Source organism: Culex quinquefasciatus, chromosome 2 (assembly GCF_015732765.1).
Source record: "Culex quinquefasciatus strain JHB chromosome 2, VPISU_Cqui_1.0_pri_paternal, whole genome shotgun sequence".
Classification (NCBI taxonomy): Eukaryota; Metazoa; Arthropoda; class Insecta; order Diptera; family Culicidae; genus Culex; species Culex quinquefasciatus.
This window is the reverse complement of record NC_051862.1, coordinates 175,510,279-175,534,526: the sequence shown is the minus strand read 5'-3', so window position 1 is coordinate 175,534,526 and position 24,248 is coordinate 175,510,279. Positions and strand designations below refer to the sequence as shown.

The window sequence follows — 24,248 nt, the reverse complement described above, 5'->3', positions numbered from 1 at the left end:
TTTTTTTACACTTTTTTAATGTATCGGAACGATTTTAAATTACTTCATAAGAACACAGGTAAAAATAGGATCTCGATTGAGTCTGACTGGGGGAGATTTGTATGGCTAAGTGTGTTTCAAGCTCTGATTTACACCAGGGCATTCTTACTGCTGCAGGTTTCGCACGTACTCGAGAGCTCGCAGGATAGCCTCCGGGATCGGGGGTGGGGTCGGCAGATGGGCACCACGGGGCACGAATCCGTTCTCGTCAGCGTTGTAGTCCACACGGTACCGGACGCCATCATCACCAACGTACTCGTAGAAGCCCTTGGCACGGAGCGTTTCGCTGTCGGTGTTGCGGTCCTCGATGCGTCCAGTTTCTGCGACCTGGGCGTCCTGCTCGGTCAGGTAACGGTAGTAGTAGCCATCATCGTTGTACTGCTTGACCTGTTCCTTGATGCGATCGAAGCCGCTGCCGGCGCCGGACGAGGACGACGATTGGATCTTGGGGGACTTCTTGGGTGGGGTGATAACGGTGGCAACGACCTTCTGGCCAGCGCCGGAACCGGCTCCAGCTCCAGCTCCAGCTCCAGCTCCAGCACCTCCGAAACGGTTTCCTACTCCGGAACCCTTGCCGGCACCTGGTAATTAAAAAAAAAACATGTAATTTTGTTTGCATCGGATTTTGATTGAAGTTTGTACGGTGAAGATATTCAAAATTGGATCAATACCAATATCAAATAGATAGCAAAAAATACGATAATAAAATCACATGCAAAAGCATGCATATCACCTTGGTGAGAGATGTAATTTAATATTACTAGCAGAATGCACAGTTTTATTCGGGTGTGCTATCTGGTCGTTGAAAAATTGAGAAGATTAACGCCAGAGTTTCACAAAAAAATTCAAGAACCCTACCTCCTTGTCCTCCTTGTCCGCCCTGGCCGCCAAATCCAGATCCAGCACCTCCGGCTCCACCCTGTCCACCAACTCCGTATTTGCCATCACTAGTAGAAAAACAATACAAAAATTATCACCTACTCAAACCATTTTGAAGTTTCAAAAAGTTAAGTAATTGTAACTCACACATAGGGCACATATTTTCCGCTGTATTTGCCAGAGTCATCCGGTCGGTAGGCTCCGCTGTTGTCCGGTCGGTACTTGCCGTCGTTGGCAGGGTTGTAACGGCCAGCGTTACCAAAGTACTCCGGGTAGTACTTGCCGTCGTTGAACCTGACCTTCTCGTTCTGCGCCAAGGCACAACCCACCAGTGCCAACTGTAAGATTGGAAATTAAATCCTTCATTAGAGAACGGTTTCACACTTTCCAAGGATCACGCTGCTCCTCCAAAATTCATTAATCCACAACTCGTGAGACATATCAAGAAGCAGCTTTTAACACGTTCTTGTACGATCTTCTCAAAGTCACCAGCAATTATCACCAACCAGCCAAGTGCAGCCAAGACTTACCAAAATAAAACACTTCATTCTACGGCGGTGACAGCAACCGAAAACAAAAAACCTCACTCTAACTCCAATCTCCTCCAAGTCAGAAGAACTAATGCAGTGTCATCTCTACCGTGGGGTGGCTTATATAGTACGATTTAAATATGGACTATCCGGTTGATTCTTCGCCGATTTTGCTCGTGTTTTTTGGACGCGCGCGCGCCTCTTCCCATTGTGATCTTCGTTCGGCTCGTGCACTCTAGCCAAAATCAGGTTTTTTGAGAACTTTGGGGTTGAAGCGCCCCAAGAAAAAGTTCTGATCTACATATAATATCAATTATAATATATTAAGTCGTCGTCGTCGCCGTCTTCGCCGGCCGTTCTGGCATTCGTTCTGGTTCTAACCATCGGGTACCATTCTTTGGGATAATTCGATTTTGGGTGCAGAAGGCGGTGTCGCCTCGGTCAGTTTTATGAGGTTCTGGATTCTACTGGTTTTTGGTGTGGCCATTTGGCGACTCCTCAAGGACTTGGGACGCATCAACCGGCGATTACTGATCTTTTTTTTGTGTTTTTTTTTCGTTTGCAAAGTTCTAAATTATGCATCGCAGCAAGGGATCTGTTGGAAAATTCGGTTCCGGGATGGCATTTAGGGATGGTTTAGGGATGCACAGATATTTGCTATAAAAGCTTCAAATTATCATAGACAATCACTTTAAGTCAATGTCCAACATGTACCGATTATTTTTATTAAATTAAAAATAATATAAATTGACAGCTGTAAAAGAAAACATAAAATAAAGTTTTTTACAAGCTCTAGAATGTGGTCACGAACATTGTTTCATGCTGCAATAGTAAAAACAAACTAATCTTTTTTTGCATTGGTTGACAATTTATTCGGATTCAGCATTCAAATAGAAAATCGAATATTTCCCAAAATCGACTAAAAAAATTTCTAAACTTAACCCTCTACTGCCCATTTTTTTTTTTAATTTTCCCGTGTTTATGAGGTAATTTTGAGCAACTTTTGTTCTACGAAACATTTCACTTCTCTTGTTTTATTTTTTATTATTTTAGTTTAATTATCTTGTTTGGAATGAGTTTGTTTTTGGTAGTATTCTGCCTATTCTATCACCTCCTACCATTGCATTTTGCCTTTCTAAATATTTCATGTTTTTACAGTCACTTTTTCAATTTTGTGCTTGCTTTTCACATTTTCTGCCATATAATGGCACCGTTTTCATTTGAAAAGTAAAAAATGCGTAGAGCCATAGTCTGGAACACTACAAAAATTACTGCATAATTCTTTTTACTTAAAATATAGGAAATGTTAGTCAAAAACACAGCTGAAATTGACCCCTAAAAAATGACATGACAGTCACATAAAACAAGTCTAACTTCCTACCCTATAGTTTTCAAAAATTTCAAGAGTTGTTCTTTCCAATGCTTTTTAAACATCAAAAATTGGTTGAAAAAAACTATTTTTGGCGATTTTTTTATCGAAGTCGTCTAGAGGCGGGGCTGGGTTGTAGAGGGTTAAGATCTAGGAATTATTTAAAGCACTGAAAATTTCTGGGAATATTTTTCATAGATATTCACATTGTTGTAAAACACATTGTATAGACAAATATAAGAAAAAATATTTTTTTTTGCAATTCCGTCGTGAAACTACTAATTTTTCCTGTCAGTCTTGAACGACGAAAAAGCCTACTTTTCTGTTTCAAAAATAACAGAATCGAATAGTTATACTTTTCCAAATAAATGCTGAAAAGTTCTACTTTTCAGCATTGAAATTTATGCTGAAAAGTTGAACTTTTCAGCACTTGTTTCGAAAAGTAATACTTTTCATCATTTTTTTTATTTAAACGGTTTATTGACAAAATACATGCACATTTGACTCATAATTCAACTCAAAGGGTGTTTTTTCAGAATTGCAAAAAATGTTGTATGGAACTCGCTGAAAAACTTATTTTTTCAGCACGCGTCGTATTTATCCAACTCGGTGAACTTCGTTGGATAAATGTACGACTCGTGCTGAAAAAATCCTCTTTTTGCAACTTGTTGCACAAACTACTATTTCACAATCATAGCTTAGTTTTAGTTCATTTAATTATTTTTGTTGGATCAATCCAATTAACATGACATTATCTACCGAACAGAACTAAAGCAACGATCCAGAGTGAAATTGGTAAAACTGACTTTTACATGGCATCGCAAAAAAAGTATTGGTTTGTTGTATGAAATTAAACCACAAATTTCAAGTGATTTTACTCACCCTGATTATTACCGTTTGAATTCGATAGATAAATTTTTTTGATGTGCAACTTAGAAGCAAAAAACTTTTTTTTCTGCCTTTTTTATACTGAGTATCTTAGTTTATAAAAAAATAGAAATATTTTCTACTATTTTATTTTCGGATGAATTAGATTTTATTAACGTTATTTAGTTTTTCAAATGAAAAGCAAAACACTTTCTAGAAGCCGTCTGAATTCCGTCAACTTTCTATCAAAACTTATCAATAAAAAACCAATTAACAAAAAACTACGTGACTACTGTGGCATATTAGGATAAGCCATGCGTCTCCACCAAAAATGTATTTTTTGGCAGGTTTTGTTCTATTTGTTGTATAATTTTTATTGCAAGATTTTCCCACCAGAGTTTCCATACTGTGCAATTCAGCACAGTGATTTAGATCGCAAATTTAAGTGAAATAGATTTTCTGGAAAGTGGTGCAGTTTTGAAGGTTTGGTGTATTCAGAAAAGTTGGTGCAAATGAAAAGGGAAAACTTTTGTCACAGTTGAAAATTAGGTTGGATCACGATTTTAGAAAGTATGTCTTTCCTGGAATATTTTGAAGATTTTTTTTTATTCTTTTGAAAAGCGTAGAAAGCGTAGATTGTGAGATAATATTTTGGTGGTTAAAATCAATTTTCTATTAAATTTTGCTATTTGGACCACTATGCGAAAGCAATAGTGCCAAAAATAATGAAAAAATCCATTAAATTCCCACTATCTTTCAAATTTTATACGAGGATATCGTCTTTTTGATTCAATCTGCCCATTTTCCAAAGCTAATTTTATGGTCCCATTGTTTTTTGACTTTCCCATAATCTCTAACATTGACACCGCCCAATGTCGTTCGTAGCCTTTTTTCAAGGTCAGTGGAACCTGTTTTGCCTCTCTCCAAAACCGGACCCCGAAACCGGTGGTGATCTCGTTTCTTTCCGACGAGCTGCTCCAATATTGTCACTAATTCGTTGATGGCAGAAGCTGCCACACAGCATCATCTCCACCACCATTCGAACCGAATCGGCTGATGCCAACGATGCTTGGTTGAATCTGTATTGATGGTGTTCGTGTGCGTGTTTGTGTGTTTCCATAATATTAGGTTTGCTTGAATACTAATTGATTTGGGCAGAAGACCCTAAAGAATACGAGTTCTTAGTGGCACATAGAACGATATGTGGGGAGTGATGATACATTTGACATTTAGCGCAGAATTCTTCGTCCAATTTGCGGCTCTGAGATCAACGCAGAAAATACAAAGCTTAGTCTGTTTTATTTTTCACAGGGATGTTTTTCTCTTTCAAGCAAACGATTTGGATTGGTGTGGGCCGAAAAGTGGACAACTTATCATTTAAATTCGGTAAGATATTTAAAGACTTCACAAAAAGGCAGAACAAGTTTTCTTTGCATTTTATTCAAAATTTCTGGAAACGGCCGTCAAGAACATCCCAAGAAATGTTTTCTCTGTCGCTGAAATATATGGGCGTTAGGTCAACTGCGAAGAAGATTCTCAAAATTAGCGATAGGCAGCACGTTCTGAATATTTAAATTAGAGTATCATCCACCAACACTAAATGGCCACAGCTTCGAGCGAATTCACTTTCATCGTTTCGGACCTGGGGATCCCGGAAACGGCTACGAAGAACAGGTTTTTTGAAGGCGCAGTTCAGGCAAAAATCTCAAATTCATCGAACTTTACCAAAACGCAAAAATTCTTCGTTTTATGATGACTGCATGGTGACTGCACGCAGATTAGAGTGCGCCTTGGGTGCTGAACGTCACCTTAAAGATTGGCACTGATCCGTTCTGACTGACAGACAAAGTCGTAGTCGTCTTCGGAAGGAACCTTTCACTATGGTGTCATATTTCTCGACCCGGTGTGGATTTGAAGAGGATTGGAGCGCGCACCGTCAAAGGACGCAGCATATTTTAGTGTTTATTGTTTTAGTGAAGTGATTTCTTCGCTACGTTCAGCAATTCGAGATGCATTTATCAGTTCTGGTGCCGTAAAATGCAAATTTAGACCAGCGATCATCACGGTTGTTCGATGCAAATTGAGTTATTTGAAGAATTTCTGTTCGGCGAAGTGTTAGTGCTGATATTTCATTGATTTTTGTGAAAGTAAATGTGTTTGAGCAGGTTGTTTTGGCTACCAGTGACATTTTACTTACTAGATTGAATGTTGAATAAACATATTTATGATCGCATAAATGTCCCATATGCAAAAACAGCAAGCTGAGAAAAACGCGTTTAAAGTTTGTCCCAAAAATTAACTTGAATTAAATCACAGCAAATTCGTAAAGATTCGGATGAAGTTCCAGTATTTTTGGATGCCTTTCAACACTACTTTACTGTGTAATTTTACTTATTACACATAAAATAAGGATAAATTAAATTAAAAAGTGGAAATAATCAACAATCAAAATAAACTTATTTTTACTGTTAACGAATGCGATTTCCGATACATACCATCCTGCATTTTCCGTGAGTCTTTTTGTAACATCTTAGGCTATTTTCTAAAAAAATGGAAAAACCGTACATCACCTTTAAATTTAACTTTTAAACCTAAAAATTGAAAAATCTCATAGAAATTGCGAGTATTTTTTTCTATCGGAGTATTTTTTTAGAAAGCCCTCCAATGTCCTACAAGTTTGTCTTTGGCCATGAGATGCTGCAACGGCTTCGAGATACAGTTATTTTTAATTCGTCCTTCTCAAATACCATTTTCATGTGCAATTGGCTCCATAAACACAAAAATTGCAAGGGCGACAGTTTTTCAATAGCTAAAAGAAATTAAAAATTGATATTTTTTGTTTTGCTTTGGATTTTATTTGACCAACTAAGGAAACCCGGGACTGCAGTCTGAATAGGTACAGGAGATTTTAGAGCAATAACATTGGAATCGGTGTACTAATTGTTTTTTTTATCGAAGTATGCACAATATTGGCTTAAATAGCTGTCGTAACGCGTTACATTTGACCTGATTTGCCGGTGATTGATGAAAAATAATTCAATGTACTGTCAGTGGGGGTGACATTGGGTCTGGGGGGTGAGATTGGGTCAAAGAGATTTTTTACGGATTTTACCATTTCTCAGATTCTTCTCAATGAAACTGAATTCTGCTAAAAGGGTTGTGTAGGGGACATCTTAAAAAGACTTCGCTGAAAAAATCTCGTTCCTAGAACAAATCCTGTTATTTTGGCAGCTGTCTAAAGTTGTGGTACGTTTTTGGCCAAAAATGACATTTTTGTTGGAATTGCTTGAAAACTACCAAAATTTTTGAAAATCTCAACTTCAAACATTGTAGCATGTCAATACGATTCCCTCGAAAAAGAAACACTGTTGGATGACTTGGTTTTAATATATCGTTGTATTTGAGCATCATTTTAGTTTCATCTGACCCAATGTCACCCCTTCTAAGGGGTGAGATTGGGTCAATTTTCAAACTAATGGCATTTAAGGTAGTGTTCATCAAAATTCACCATATTTTGGGAAAATTTTAGATCAAATCTACGATGAAAGATTATCGATATTATTTAAATTGTTTTTGTTATTAAGAAATTACGAGGGGTGTATCGTTTTTTGACCCAGAGTCACCCCCACTGACGGTAATATTTTTTTAACTTAAAATCATTAATATACGTAAATCCCACACGGAGAGACCGGCCGGGGCAAATCTAAGAAAATCTTGGTTAATTTAACTAAAAGTATGGGTTAATTTTTTACACAGCTTTTTTTCAACAATCGATTGTTGATTTTGTTAACCCGAAATTGCTGACCACCGGTGATTAAAATTAACTTAAAAAATACTTGGAATTGCCATTTTTGTTGGTTAAATGGCCGAAAAAAATTCTAGCAGTCGACTGCTAGAATATTTTTTTCAGAAAATTAACTAAAAATTTCTTGTTTTCAGCTGAAATATTGTGGAATATTCTGTTAAAAACTGGCTGGGAAATGTTTTTCAACTATTTTTCAACAACTTTTTTTGGTTGTATCAACCGAAATATTTTTGCATGCAGCAAATTATTAGTATTTTATAACTAAACATTTCTTAATTAGACATATTTTAGTGTTGATATATATTTTCTTTCATTATCTAACGATATAGGCTGGGCCGAATTTCTAGCTATATTTTAACTTTTGTCTTACTTGAATACAGAAAAATATTCGTACATGTAGTCAATAATTAGCTGTTGTTAGCAATATTTTTATTGAATTTGCAGTAAATTTTGTAATAATGCCTCACAAATTAATGCTGAGTGTTTTTATTTTCGCAATTATTCTGCCTAAAAATGTAACGTTTTGTACTAATTTGTTTTTTTTTTTGCATGAAGTTGTTAAGTTACTGTTAAAAAGCATCAAAACAAAACTTTTTTTTAACTGTTGTTATAAAACATGTAAAGTTTGATTAATGTTTTAAAAAATTACGTTGCATTAAACTAAAAATAATGAAAAAGCAAATTACAAATTTTGTTAAACAAATTTAAAAAAGATGTTTAATTTAACATGAATTCCTGAAAAATAGAAATCGAGCAAAATTTTCACCAAGTTTTAAGCTTATATTTTTATTATGTTGTATAAAATTAAGTGTTGTATCCACTTACCATCACTGTGAAATCATCCGATAAGTCATCATCATCTACAATGGTCTCAGGTTTAGTTATTTTTCTTGTGGTTGGACACAGAATTTTCACTAAAGTGAACCTTTTGCTGCAAATAGACATGTGAAATGTATTAGTAATTTAATACAAAATTCTTAATTTCGGCTATAAACTGAAAAAAGGAACGTAAATAAATGAAATTATATTGAGGAAAGAAGAAATATCAATAATGCTACTTACTAAGGTTGCATTAATTTAACAATTACTTTTGGCAACAAACTTTCATTGCATTTGATTCAATTTATTCAACGTACTCCGATTCCTGAAAAAAATATTTTGAGTTTTACTTACCAGTTTATTGAGCAGTCGTATTGCAACAAAACTTTCAAGATAATAACTACCGTAAACTGGGGTCAATCGGGACAATTGGGGCGAATTGGGACAGCAGTTTTAACCATGTTGGAGCACAATATTGTGATTTTTCTGGTTGGTTTCAGTTAGAACAGACTCAGACCAACAAAATGTGTACATCCATTTCCATTTTTAAAAGCTTTAAGTGCTCTAAAAACTGCTGTCCCTATTCAGACTGTAGTCCCGATTCGCCCCAGATTACGGTATCTTCTTTTATATTTTTTATATATTTTTATTTTTTTTATATTTTACTTCATATCTATTTTTTATGTTGCTTATGATTATTTATGATTCTGAAAAAAAAAATTGTTCATTAAGATTTTATACGTCGTAAGCACGAAGCTTTTTAATGATTCAGTTTTCTAATAAGAATCACATTAGATAAATTATTGTGCAAAAATAAACCCATACTTACTTGGATTAACCAACATTTTGTTAAATTTGCCCGGGCTGCTCTATCCGTGAAGAGTCGGCCCGCCTTTCCCTTCTATTGCCCTCTCGTTCCATCAAACATTCTTCTAACATGTTCAACTCACTCGCATTGGAGGTCCTCATGGCAAATCGTCCTCTTGCTCTTCATAGTTTATCACCTGCAAAGAAATCATCAACAAACCTACTCACCAATTCCACCTCCCCAGTTGCAACACTTTGATGTGCCACTTCAACATTAGCTAAATAGTGTAAGTTTCACCTTTCACATCCTCTCACTTCATAATTAACAACGCAAACTCAACAAATCGACCGCTCTCGTTCGAATCCTGACTTCAAATGACAGACGTAAACAAACCCAAGTTCATCTTTTAAATATTCAACCAAATGTAAATTATATTCAACCAACAAATTTTTTGATTTTCCTAAAACCAAAGCTAACAGTCGAGCAAGTTCATTCACGTATATAAATTTCAATGCTTATCGATTACTACAGTATGTAAAACAAGTATTTACACCCCTTGGGCACTATGCACATTTTGTGATGAAACATGTAAACAATTTAATGTTGACATAAACCTAGTACTACGTTTTGTTCAGAAACTCATGCCGAACATTTTGCTGCAAAAAGCTCATGAAAAGATGTTTTCTATAAAAAGTTATATAACAAATACTATTACAAAAATAAAAAAGGTGCAAAAAAAGTTTGTACACCTTTCGAAAAATTAACATACATAAAGTTATTTGTTGACAAATCACCATGAATCCAGTCTCCCAACTCCAAATAGGCATCCTTGACTGATTAAAAAAATAATTTGGATTGAATATAAAGTTTACTAATTACTTAGTATAAAAGTTTATATAGCTCTGGAAATTCTATATAAAACTTATGTAAACTTAATTTTGCAAACTTTCAATTTAACTAAATGTCAATATATTACCATAGAATTGCTAAATAAACATTCTGGAGTGGGTATAACACCGTTTTGGGGGTCTTTGTATCGCTAGAATAGATTTTTCGTTGGAATTTCGTACCAACCCGGAATTACGTCGTCGGAAAATCCGCCAGCATCCGAACAGGTTCACAATTAACAAGTCAACCTATGTGGCATCGGAAAGGGCATAAAATTTCCGATCTTTTGATACCCAGACATCCAAGTTTTATATAGAATTTCCAGAGTTATATAAACTTTTATACTAAGTAATTAGTAAACTTATATTCAATCCAAATTATTTTTTTAATCAGTCAAGGATGCCTATTTGGAGTTGGGAGACTGGATTTATGGTGATTTGCCAACAAATAACTTTATTTATGTTATTTTTTCGAAAGGTGTACACACTTTTTTTGCATCTTTTTTATTTTTGTAATAGTATTTGTTATATAACTTTTTATAGAAAACATCTTTTCATGAGCTTTTTGCAGCAAAATGTTCGGCATGAGTTTCTGAACAAAACGTAGTACTAGGTTTATGTCAACATTAAATTGTTTACATGTTTCATCACAAAATGTGCATAGTGCCCAAGGGGTGTAAATACTTTTTTTACATACTGTATGTATTGAACAATTTATATATTTCTACAACCAAATCAGAATTTCCTGACCAAAATTAGCTTTTTTTCAATTTCGGGAATTCCCGGGACAAATTAGAATTCCGGTTTTGAAAAAATCCCGGGAATTCCCGGGATGGACGCACTTCTTAAAAATTGTCAATTAACATTTTCATACGATTTCCTTGCAAATGTTTTAAAAATCGACAACATGGTTTTAAAAATGTTGATGATTTTGGAAACATTTCAATGTGTAAAATTCGGCAAAAAAGCGTTACCAGATTTGCTTCCAGGATTTTTATCCCTGTGTACATTCGAAATCTACGGTGAAGAATTTCAATTTTTCAGAAATGCAAAACTTAACATCCTTTTTTTTCATTTCAAACATCCTTGCACGTTTGACATGACCACAGCTAGTGTATCAAATTCGAATGTTTTACAAATTCTATGTCTCAACTTTTAAGTGGCGACACCGGTAGAACAAAATGTCTGCTGCTATAATTTAAAACAAAAAAACTAGTTTCTTTTTCGATTTCTGATAATTTAAATTCAAACACAACGCTCCTCGCCAAACTCACCGATCGAGACCGTCGCGCGTCGCATTCTCTGCCAGTAGTGGAACCAAATCAGTTCACACCTTGTTGAAAAGCTGGTTCCACACGTGGTTATCCCAAGTAACAATTTTAGTTTTACTGTAGTTTTGGAGAAGTTATGTAGAATTCCCGAGAAAATGTATGCGAGATGCCTTTTAGTCCCACATGCTGTGTTAAATAAGTGTTAAATCAGCAATAAAGCTAAAATGGACTACTTTAGGAGGTTAGCCAGAGTAAAAATTAAGAGCATCATAAGACATTATAATTTTATTGTGTACCTAATAAATGCTTTATAAAGCTCTTCAATGCTCGAATAAAACTTTCTAGTTTAGAAAAGATTTTTGTGGCAACCTGTAGGAACTCCTAAGGTTATTACAAAGCACGAAGCATTTATGAATGTTCTCTCAAAGAGAACCAAAAGCCTGTACAAAAAGGGAACAGCATGCTGATTTACTTGATTAAAGACAAATATTCTTATGCGAAATGGAATTCTAAATGGCTTATGGTAGTTGATTATTCATTTGATAATAATTTTATGAATATATTTAAGCACTTGCATTTCTCCAATGAAATGTACCGTTACAGTAGTGCAAAAAAAAATTACCGAACATTTTTTCGAGATAGCTCGAAAAAATGGAACGCGCCTTAAAATTATCACAAAAAAAACTAAACTTTTATGGAAAAAAAAATCTTTTTCGCCGTTTGTTGCTCCAAAATTTAACATGGCTACGATTTCCAGCACCTCGATTTGTTTGGCAATATGGCGAAAATTTATAAATATTGAAATTCTTTTTTAAGTCTATTACAAATTCATTGCTTCTTCAAAGACTCTTTCCCAAAACTCGCTAGGAATAACTTGATTTAAAAAGTATTTATTAGGGTTTAAAACAGGCTCACAATGCTTTATCGTGGTCTTAACCAAGATTAAATTGCACACGGCTGGGAACGTAGCGCATGCGGGCTTCATCAACTGCAAATAGATCGACTTGGACAACGGATTTGAATTTGGCAATAATTCAATAAAAAACACATTTTTGTTAGTTTGCATGGGGTTTATTTATTATATAACAACTAAAAAAGCACAAACTCGGTCACTCAACACAGTTCAATGACCAAACTTTAAACAGCGAAGGTGGGTTGGACACTGCCTTAAAAATCAGCTACTTTCACTATTTTTACCTTCTGTTGCTATTACAATCTTTAACTCCACCACAATATAGACTGCGCACCACAAACAATGATATTTTAAAACGATTATCACTCTCCTTTCAAATTAAACATATTAGTGAACAAAAACCCGCTGCAATCAGCACAAGCAAAACTGTAAATGACAGCGCGTAGCAATACAGATAATAAAATCTTGATAGTTTTGAACAAGGTAACTCTAAGGATGAAAAGTTTTATCAACTACTTTTCGAAAACCATATGTATTTAAAGAAGTTCTAATCAAGACTGAAAGGCTTTGATAAAAGGGGCAGGACGAAGAACACTAAAACGAAAACAGTTTGATAAAATGCCTCATTTCGTAACGCTAAATTGCAAAATAACATGATGTACATCCACTTTGACACAATAATGATAATGCACAGCACCAGTACATGCAACAATTGCAAAGCAAAAGAATTTCTGGTTCAGTGAAATGTTCCGATTTCTCACAATTCTATCACAATTCAAACACGATAAAAAACCACCAATTAAAAAATATTTTATTATTATCAACACATAGTTATTAAGTCATATGTAATTTTAAAACTTTAACCGAAAGTTCACTAGTAATTATGTCCAGAAGCGTTTTTCAAAAAATCAGCTCGCCTCTCAATGTATTTCACTGCGCTGTTCACGTACAACTGAATATGTCAAAGTGAAAGTACAAATCTAACAAGATTGATAAAATGCTTACGGAAGACTTAACAGATTTAAAGCAGCATTTCTTAAGTTAATCAAGCTATATCAAGAATTCTTCAGGCGTACTTAAAGTGTAAAGTTGAAAGCTTAATTAAAACTTCGAAACAAAATTCTTCATGATATCTTGAAGAATTCTTTAAAATATGTTTAAGTTTGTGGAATGGTAAAACCTGTTGGATTTGGTGAAAGATGTAACAAATCTTTATTGCATTTGATAAAACTATTATAAAAATGCTTAAGAATCAAAGGCATTTGTATTGCTACTTGGGTATGCTTTATGGTTAAGCACGGTGGCATCGCTTTTTTGAAAAATCGACTCGGATGTTCGAGCCCTTACTTTGCATTTGGTTTTCAAATAAGGGCTCGTCGTCATGAAAAACCAACTTTGAATTCCATTTGGGTAATCCGAGGCGGATGAATTCAAAATATTATTTTTTCAGTTTTTATGAGATTATGGAGAATAACGACGTTTTGATTGCCGACCAAATATTTATAGGTTCACGAGGATGTCTCATGCCGGAGCATGATTTGTCCATTTAAGTCAGAAGAAGTTTTGTGTTAGAGTTTCTGTATCCAATGTTTATGCAAACACATTTAAGAAGTCTCCACCGATGCATAACGGAAATTTTCAGTTTTATTACCCGCTAGTAGTTCCGCATTGAGCCGGCTCGATTCAGGTGAATTTTCATGAGCAGCCGCCGTCGTCGTGATACGATTTTTCTGTGTTTCGATAGCAGAAACAACCGTATCAGAAGACCAGCTGACCTTGGCATTTGCTTAGATCCAGATCGCTTTGCATTCCGGGCCGAAGAAGTTGGCGATCAAGTTTGAAATCAAATAAATTTTGGAGACTCTGCCCAAAAAACAAATTTATGTTTTTTTTGCAAGCGAAACCCCAAAAATACCCCTCCCGAGGCCGGTGCAGCAGATTTCGGCAGGCAGATGGCGAATTTACGATGTCATCATCCGTATTAACGACGGCGTGACTGGAGGTGGACACTTTGAAGATCAGAGACCTCAAAATGACGTGCACGAGTGGATCGGTTTGATTTGGTGGGTAACCTTTCTCTGAGAATTCACTTTGAGTTGATTGGCACATTATTGATCTGTTATCTTTCATGGGTGCGTTTTAGCAGCATTGGTATCCAGTTGAGAGGATCGTTGGAAAATTTTAGTGCCGGTTGCAAATTGAGCCAACTCTTTGGAAAAATGGTTTGGAGTTCTTACCATCTTGCTTGAAATCAGAACTTCATCTTCTTACGATTTTTGGAATTAAAAATTTTGCTAAATGATATGAGTTTCAAAACCCGACTTTATCCCCTACAGGTAAAATAGAGCCTTTCTTAAAATTTTCTGAGAAATCCGATAAAAATATGTTCAAACGTAATTTCATTGGTCCTGAAATCTTCAAAACAGTAGCTTTTTTTATTAAAACTTTTCAAATTTTAGGCAAATTTTTGAAAACTTCAAATTATTTTTATTTAAAAGCCTAACTATCACCTTTCATTTACGGCCAGAGGGCTAAAATCAGTTGAATTAGAACGGAGCAATGATTTTTGAAATAAATGACTCTTTGCGAAAATTGACGAAAATTACCAATCTACTACATCAAAAGTTTATGGGAAATAAATACTCAAATGTTTAGAAAACTGTGACAAAATGAGGTTACGGCTCCCATTTTACTCCTTTAAAAATACGGCGTATTCAAAACTTATCTAAAACATGTTTTTTTTTCTCGTAAATCACATTTTGGACCAGTCTTGAGCACGCTGGATAATTTTTTTAAAGCAGGTAATACGCACTCTCCAAAGCAAGGTCTTCCGAATCAAGTCTGGACTGACATCAGCTTTTACAAAATATATGGGTAATTCTCTACCAACTCACACGAAATCGGGAAAAGTTGCACCGACCCCTCTTCGATTTGCGTGAAACTTTGTCCTATGGGGTAACTTTTGTCCCTGATCACGAATCCGAGGTCCGTTTTTTGATATCTCGTGACGGAGGGGCGGTACGACTCCTTTAATTTTTGAACATGCGAAAAAAGAGTTGTTTTTCAATAATTTTCAGCCTGAAATAGTGATGAGATACACAGAAAAAAATATGTAAATTTACACAGCACGTAATTACTGTTTCTTATGTTAACTCACTCAATGTAATGTTGAAATATGATGTAAAGAGTGAAAAGTCATGGAAATTACTCCAATGTAAATCTAAATCTAATGTAAATCATGAATCTAATGGAAACGTTGAGCATGGAAACTCAAATCTGATGAATTTCTACCCGTGTTCGGCTTCCTGTAAATTCCTATTTAATGTAAATCATATATCCAATGTATTTCTGCCAAACGTTGACTTCAAAACTACCCGAACTAAAAATAGTTATATTTGGTTCTCTTTCTATCGCTCTCATATTTCGCTTGCTCACTGCCTGAGCCTCGACTTGAACAAGTTGATGCTTTAGCCGCTCGTTTATAAAATGCGAAGATGGCTCAGTCGGCAGCGGGTAGCAGCAGTAACACCGAACATCCTACCCGTCGTCCGTTCGATTCCATTCCAGCGTTATTCCACTTGGTTGTCGACGAGAAAGCGTCCCCTACCTGTGAAACAACTTTTTAAAATCCGAATTTCCTTTTGCTGCCCGCTTCAACCATTTTAAATTAGAATATAGGCCACACCCTTTTCCTACTGCAATCCAAGTCGAGCTTCTCATTCCCATTGGCCTATCAGAATTAGTTGATTTGAACTAATGTAAATTCCAAAAGTAATGTAAATTTTCAAAACTAATGTAAATTTCCAATGAATCTAATGTAAATTTCCAATGAACCTAATGTTAATATACATCATTTATCATGATACCTTGTGGTACATGATAAATAATGTAAATTTACAGGAATATTTTTTTCTGTGTAGAAATTTGGTGTCAAAGGGACTTCTATGTAAAATTAGACGCCCGGTTTGATGGCGTACTCAGAATTCCGAAAAAACTTATTTTCATCGATAAAAAAACACTTAAAAAGTTTTAAAAACTCTGCCATTTTCCGTTACACCACTGTAAACAATTGTGGAACAAGTCATTTTAAGGGAAATTTAATGTTCTTTTCAAATCTACATTGACCCAGAAGGGTCACTTTTTCATTTAGACCAAAAAAATCATTTTAAAATTTCGTGTTTTTCTAACTTTGTTCTACAAAGTTGTAGAGCAGAGAATTACATTTTTGAAAACTTTTTTAGTGTTTTTTTCGATGAGAAATACGTTTTTTCGGAATTCAGGTAGCTTCAAAAATTGAGGGGATCGTACCGCCCTTCCGTCACGAGATATCAAAAAACGGATTCGTGATCAGAGACGAATGTTACTCCTTAGGACAATGTTTCATGCAAATCGAAGAGGGGTCGGGGCAACTGCTGTGTGAGGTGGCGGAGAATTTCCCATATGTATTTTTGAAATTTGTTTTGTATCGTTCTAATATCCTCCAATTTATTCAAACCCCAGAAATGCTCATGCCTGGTGGTGTGAACAGGTACGTCACCAAATCACGTCGCTATAAAAATATTTTACGACCATTTTATCATAGCATCGTCGTTCCCCTCGAAAGTTCAAGATGACACCCCGGCTGGCGAAAATTCACACGCAAATTAGGTCATTATTCTTTGCAGGTATAACCCTCGTGCGCAGGTCGTGAATCATCTTTGGCACGTCCTATTGAACCGATGCCGAATGGACCGCAGCTGTGGCTTGATTTACAGCCGGGGCAGGTTCTAATCCGGTGTGGATGGCGCATCATTAATGAGTGACAATTTTTGAATTTTGGGAAATTGAACGCACGTCCACAGTCGATGCTAACGAGCCAATCAATCTTTTCAGGGGTTTTGATATGGTGGTTTCTTTAATGTTACTTAAGTTGCATAGTTTTGTGGTAATTTGAGAGATTTGCATTAAGATCCAATTTGTTGGATGCTACTGCAGTGTGACGAGAGCGTAGCTATTAAATGAAATTAGAAACAATTTCGTTGACAGTGCAAGCGCCATGATAATTTTTCAGGATATTTTCTGACATTTTTCGGAACTTTACGAGCACGTACGTGCCAACGCTCGTTCAAATTCTTTGCGAAAATGTTTCGCCACACTTTATAAAAACTTGATTAGCCAAACGATTATCCGATGACATCCACCCGGCTCGCGAAGCGTGCCAGCTAAACATAAATTTGACTTTGATAGCGCTAAATCCAATAAACTCGCGAAATATTTCGTGGGATTAGAAGCGTGAAGGCCGTGCAGGATTTGGACGGGAAGTTGTCAGAACAATTTGACAGTGTAGCCGCACCTAAAAGCGACCTTCGCAAGACCACCCACGGTGATTGAGCATTGAATGAAAATTTGCATCGGAATGCCCCGATTTTTTACTTGCAGTGTTGAAAACTGTGTGATTTTGGACAGTTTATGGAAGTTTTCATAAATGTTGAATTTTTTTCAAATTATTTATCTTTGCCTTGATCAGGGGTCAGTTTGAGTAATTTTTGTTTATCAAAAAACTATACTTTGATGATATGTGATTTTTTTAACGGTATCAAAACTGCAATGATGTACAGTCCAAACTCGATTTTCCGAAAACTTTGGAAAAATTTCACTTGGGATATCGAATCACTAAAAAACATATTTTTTGCAATTCCGTCGGTGAACCCCCCTAGTAACATTTTAGGTTTTAAGTAGGCCATAAAAGCCCATTTAGGCCGTATGAGGGTTTTCAGAACCATTATATAACCTGTAAGTTTAAAAATGTTACTAGGGCTCGTTTGATAAATGTACGACTCGTGCTGAAGAAATCTTCTTTTTGCAACTTGTTGCATATACTACTATTTTGTTGTTTTATTTTTATTTGATGAGCTCAAGAATCCTCTGATCTGTTCTAAAGTAATTGAGTATTTGTAAATTCAAGATGGCGGCCAAAATGACAGAGATCAAATATTGAGAAAATGCATTTGGTCTTTTAATAGAAAATCAAACATTCAAATGTCACTAAAATGGGGTTGCAGAACTTGAACGTGATGTTTAAAGAAAGAAAATAAAAATTTCAAAAAAATGTTGATGATTCAATTATTTGAAGTCCCATTGGTGTGTATGGAGTATAATCAAAACTTCAGAAAGTCGAGTTTTGTCTATTCTTTTTGAACTCATTCAGTTTTTTGAGAGCACACATTTTTTTTTAATTCGGAGCTTTTTGTTTTTTTTTTTTGCGAACTAAGCCTGAAATTGTATTTTTTTCTGAAAAGATAATAATATCCTTAAGTCACTCTTGGAAAATGCTACAATTTTTTGGTATGAACCAAAATCACGAAGATTATCGTTTCTCAAGACATTGCCACTTTCAGAATGAGCATACGTATACTGGAATTATTGAAAATCAACTCAGGTGTGTCGCAAATTGGTGTGTGTTGGTATTGAGGACCTATAAAGATTAAAAAATCCCTTCCACAACATTACAAGGGGAGGCATGTCGTCTCTCCATTGCTAAAAAACTTTATTAAGGGGACACATACAAGTGAATTGTTTAAATTTCTAAGTGGGCAGCTTGAACACATCTTTGCCCATATTTTGTAAAATGTTTGAAGGAATTTTAATTTACATTTTCAAATTACCAAATGTCATTTTGGTAACATTCCGATGTCTCTATGCTCTCTTGTACTAAGATGTATAAAGATGGATATAATATTAAATAAAACGTAGAATTTTTAAAAGTTTAATCAAAGGAAACATTTTTGCAAAAACCTCATCATACATCACCATGTGTGTTCTTAAGAATAGTGCCTTATCTTACTATGATAAAACATCTTTGATTGCACCATTTTTATAAAGCAGTCATATCAATATCAAAACTTATGCTTTTAAACAATTCGCGTCAACGTGCAAACTTATTTAAATTTTGTTTCACAGTGCTGTCGGTGGCTTTTCCACCCCTTTAAGTTAATGTAATAAAATGAACAACTCCAACAAATCGTCACATTTATTCAACTTTGATACCATACGATTTGACTAAAATAAATATTTGCATGCCATTTGTGGCAGACAACTCTACCCCTTACAACGCCTAAAAATGCTTGATTTGAAAATTTTGCATTAAATTCCTATCCTTTTGGCCACTAGGCGAGGCCACGGCTGCTGCTGCTACCAACAAACTCCCAATATCGACGTTCAGAAATAAAATAACACCAGAGACCTCGGCGATGTTACTGACGATCGGCAGCTTCGTAATGGCTTAACTTTTGCCTCAACGACTCCACTTCCAGCTGACATTGATGAAGTTGCTGCTCGATTGATGCGGCTTTCGTTGTTGATAACGAGATTGTCGATCTGGCCGTCGAAGCCGTCGTCGTTGACCGGGGTGTGGTCGACGGTTCCGTGGTTGGTCGATGAGCCAGCGTGATTCTGGTTTGCTTTTCTGGAATTTTTGTTGCAATTTGCTCGCCACTTCCTGTCGTTACGGAGAACGTTCTGCTTTCGAGGGGAACCACCTTGATCTGTTTGGAGGATTCACTGAGTTGGTGTTCGGCGACTGGCGGCAGGTATTCCTTGGATGGCTTCGGCACCGGCAGGTATCCTAGTCCTGGGAAGTTGGAAGCCCGAGGATCCGTCCCCGTTGCGGATGAGGTTTTCTTGATCTGCTGCGACGACGCTCCGTAGTTGAGCTCCGGGTAGGGCGTCCCGTACTCGGTGTACACCGACGGCTTCCGGATGTCGAACTCGGTCGTCTTGAACGGGCCCCTCACCGTGGAATCGCTGCAAGTTTTGGAATACTGTTCTAGCAAGCGCAAGCAAGACTCGTTCAGAGGTCTTTGCACGTACGCGTACAGTCCAGATGCGTCGGACGGGGGATTACGGAACGGCTCGTGGCCACCCTCGTAATTGCCGAATCCGCCGTCGTACGGGACGTGCACGTGGATGTACCGGCCGCGATCGCCATCGTCGTAGTGGACGTAGCGGTAGCGGTCCACATCATCTACATAATCACCTGCAAGAGGCAAAAACTGTTAAAGCGCATATTGATCTGAACTTGAAGAGACAAGAAGCCAGTTCCACCCAAAAATATAAAGCACTGTGTTTTTTCTCGTGATTAATGGTTTCCTGTTTGAGGTCAAATTTGTGGTTTAGATTCAAGCTAATGATGCGGCAACGGAAATGCTGGAATTTGAATTCGCTGTATTTTTTTTCGCTGTAAGCATTATCACAGACAATATTTATCGTGTTTGATAACCTTCCTTGGGCGTCCTCCCAATCCGATAACGATAAAACAGTAGAAATATTACCAATTATACCTACGACGTGCCAATCAGAATTGCCAATTTCATGTTTGTTGTGGTGTTGTGCGTGTATGTGTGTGCGTGCGTTCTGCCAATTGTGGGAGTGTGCGCTGCTCCGGTGCGTTGGATTAGTACCGAGTGTGGTTCGTTACCTTACCTGAGGTTGTGTGCGTGTATTTTCCGTGGTTTCCGTATCCGTACTTCTTCTTGTCATATTTGCCATTTTCTGGGGCGGCACTGGACTGACGAATGGTGTTCAGGGTCAACATCAGGTGGATCACCTAAAAAACAAGTTAGTTTTTTATTATTTATTTTTTTAAGCAATTGCAATTATTGTTTGATTCTAAACAAGAAAAAAAGCTGAATATGAATTACAGTTAAAGTTGTTCACCTTTAACACCGTATATGTATTATATCATGAGACATTGCTACTGTTCCATGTCATTAATAGACGAAGCAATCAAATGTACTCAACAACGATCATTTAGGTTCAAATGTCATGCTTGGGCAATCGATTCAATCAAAAGACTGCGTGATTGAAACGGAAACGTAGAAATCAATCCGTGAAATCATTTTTTAAATTTGAGATAAGACCCTTGAAAATATTATTTAGTGCGTCCATTCCGGGAATTTCCGGGACAAAATTCCCGGGATTTTTCCTAAACCGGGAATTCGTGAATCCCAGACATTTTTATATCTTGTTTCGGGAATTCCGAAAATTGAAAAAAAAAACAAATTTTGGTCTGGAAATTCACATTTGGTTGTGGAAATAAATGTAAAGTTGACAACTTAAGCTGGAACAAATATTTTAAAAAGTTGAAAAGTAAAAAGTTTTCTCCAAAATCGGCTTAAATAAAGGGGAAAAAACATTTTTCAAAAAATTTCAATGGAAATTCCAGTGCAATCAGCTGAAATTAATTTATAATGCATTCCTCTGCACTTAGAATCATTTTCAGCATGTTTGGGTTTATTCAAAAATCTTTGTTCTCGTCTTTTCTTAGATTTTTTGAAAAGAACTTGAAAACTGACTTCGGTTAAAAAAGGAAAAGAACAAAATAATTAGTACACCAATTTCCAAATTTAATGCCCTAAAATCACCTGCACCTATTTATCCTATAGTCCCGAGTTTCCCTATTTGGCGGTAGTATCTTATAGATAAATCATAAAATATGATTTATATGAAATATGAAATTCAAAAGTTATCTACATTTTTACGTTGAATGGATCATCAAATTTGTCACTTCTTGCTTTTCTAGTCATGTCATAAACAAGTATATACTATAAATATATTTAAAAAGACTTATTTAATTTAAACCATATTGGAAAAAAATAGTTCAAAGCACAACTAAAAATCATTTTTAATTATTTTAAACCCAGGAATTCCCGAGATTTAAAAAATATTTTGTCCGTTTACTGAGAAATTAAAAACTTGAGAAAGTTGGACGCCCAAATAATGTTGAAAAATTAAATTAAATTGAATCAGAGTTTTCAGTTCATGGTTTCAAAATTTCAAGGTTAATTTTTGTGTTTTCAAAGCCACATACTAAACCTCCTTGGTCGGTCACTTAGTCTGCGTGAATTTGGCTCAAATATTGGCAATTAACCATTTTTTCCATTGAAACGACAACATGTAATAGGATTTTGCAAAACAACAACACTCAACATTTTGTGAATTTAGGGATCAACTTGGACAAAAAGGGCGATTCAACAACTCTGAAGATTTTTACAGATTATTTAAGTACTTATGGCAGAATTTTGGCTTGCAGTGTAATTGTTTGATTGTTTGACCTGGCCATGCAGACTCCTGTTCGATTTGGCGCTGGTAGCTTAAAAATGTGAACAAACGTGAATAAATTAGAGAAACGATTTTGAAAATTATATTAGTCCTACAAAACGACCATTTCACTAAAAAATTAAAATTATTCTAATACATCAATTGGCTTTGTATCCTTACATTCACTGACGAAACATGTTTGCACTATGTATCTTCACAGCAATACCAATTCATTAAACATTTTCTAAGCATTCGCTTAGCATCCTTACTTTTTATGTTCCAACAATCCACACAGATCTTCACAAACGACCAAGACAGCAAATTGCACTGATGCTCAACTGCGATAAGAACCAATATCATAACTAGTCGAAATCACCACATTTCTCACGTTGTCTTAGCTCAGAACTCCCACCTCCTTGACACAATCCACCTAACCAGTCCTAGAATCCAAGGATTCTTGTCGGCACTTGCCATTAGCAACACAACATTTTCACCCAAACTCCCGTTCTCGACACTCTGCTACACGTTGCCGGTACTAATCCGCAGATCGTCCACAGAGACGCCCACCCGCATTTGCATTCTAAGCTGTCCATATTTTCACCCGTCTCGTAAAATAAATCTCCTCGCGAGGAATCTTTCACCATTTTAAAGCAGTTTTTGCACTTTTCCTCTCCTTAGACCAGTGTGTGCTCAATCTGGCCACTACTAATCCGTCCGGAATGTCGAACCCCGGGCGTCAACCACTCCCCGGGGGACACCCTCTGGCATTCCCGCGAGATCCTGTGGGAGTATAAATCAGCCAAAGTTATTAGGGTTGACTCACCAGCGGTGTCGCTGCCGTCGAGAATTTCATCGTTGCAAGTTCTGAGTACTCTCTGCTACCGGACGACCCTGCCGAGGACGTTTCCGTCTGAATTCTGTAGTAATTTCAATCAAACTAAACTGAGTTTGCTGCAAAAGTCTCATTAAATAGTACCTGCAAGGGGAGGCCCTGCTGCTGTCCCTGGCGCGTGGCGTCACAGATTGATCGGACCGTTGGCAACTTGGCGGCGGCGAGGAGTAAAAGTCTCGTCGGTAATTGTAGCTGAAAATATCGGAATGCATTAAATGCTCGTTTTACGATGGGAGATTCACGCATTGTTTGCTCGGGGCGCGGGCGGTTGCGGCAGGGGTTTCGGACACGGATTTCACGAAGTCGTTCACTGCCGTAAAGAACGTAAATTTGGTTCGGGGAACCGTGCATGGTTGAGGGTTTGGATTTTTTGGGAAAGACATTGCGTAACTTATTGAAATCCGTTTTAAGTAACATTGTGATTTCTTTCTATTAGGAGCTGTTTTGCATGTTCTTTTAAAACTTTTAACTGTACTTTTAAAAACCCCACCGTTATTCTGTGCCTTGACTTATCTGAACTACGTTGCTTTTACAGGTTAAGAGTACTTCTTTTTCACACAATTTCATAACACATATTTTTCAAAATATTTGCCCGTTAGCTTTGAGTGTAGTCGATTAGCATTTTAAATAAAAAAAAAGAAAATTGAGACAATTATTTTGCAATAGAATGCTCGAATTGTTACAACAGTTTATCCTTACCATCAAAACATAAAGCTTTCTGAATTTACAAATATTCACTCATGATTTTTTAATCATTATGCCCCAACCGGCTCGAAAAAATAGAAGGCAAATTATTTTCAAGAAACTTCAAAATTTCAATAGAAATCAGCAATCATCAGAAATCAATTTAAAATGCATTCCTCTGCGTTTATAATAATTTTTAGCATGATCCGATTTTATTCAAAAATTATTTGTCATCTTGTAGAGGTCAACTTTGGCTGTATTTTTTACTAACATTTCCTATTTTTTAAGTAAAAAGAAGCATTTTTTTACAATTTAAGGATTTACTACAGGCGAACATTTTTTACCTTGACTTTTTTACGGAAATTGTTATAACTATGAACAGAAAACAGTTAGCTATTTACGCATTTT

At 36.2% G+C, this 24,248-nt stretch overlaps 1 protein-coding gene across 1 annotated transcript; it reads right to left on the bottom strand.

Annotated features, from left to right (window-relative positions):
• On the bottom strand, positions 1-23,191 carry LOC6042103. Its single transcript, XM_038250942.1, has 6 exons — positions 23,088-23,191; positions 20,648-20,771; positions 19,423-20,201; positions 1,066-1,256; positions 898-1,001; positions 1-620 (listed from the first exon to the last, which is right to left on the bottom strand). The coding sequence occupies exons 1-6, from the start codon at positions 23,115-23,117 to the stop codon at positions 145-147; spliced, it is 1,704 nt and encodes a 567-aa protein (XP_038106870.1). The 5' UTR covers positions 23,118-23,191; the 3' UTR covers positions 1-144.
• Between the last annotated feature and the right edge of the window lie 1,057 nt (positions 23,192-24,248).

Bases quoted from the DNA above. Each gene is read 5' to 3' on its own strand.
- LOC6042103 (XM_038250942.1), bottom strand. From the start codon at position 23,117: ATGAAATTCTCGACGGCAGCGACACCGCTG. The intron at 1,002-1,065 runs GTGAGTTACAAT...ATAATTTTTGTA, and splicing joins GGAAAATATGTGCCCTATGT to TTGTTTTTCTACTAGTGATG. The intron at 621-897 runs GTAGGGTTCTTG...TTTAATTACCAG, and splicing joins CGGACAAGGAGGACAAGGAG to GTGCCGGCAAGGGTTCCGGA.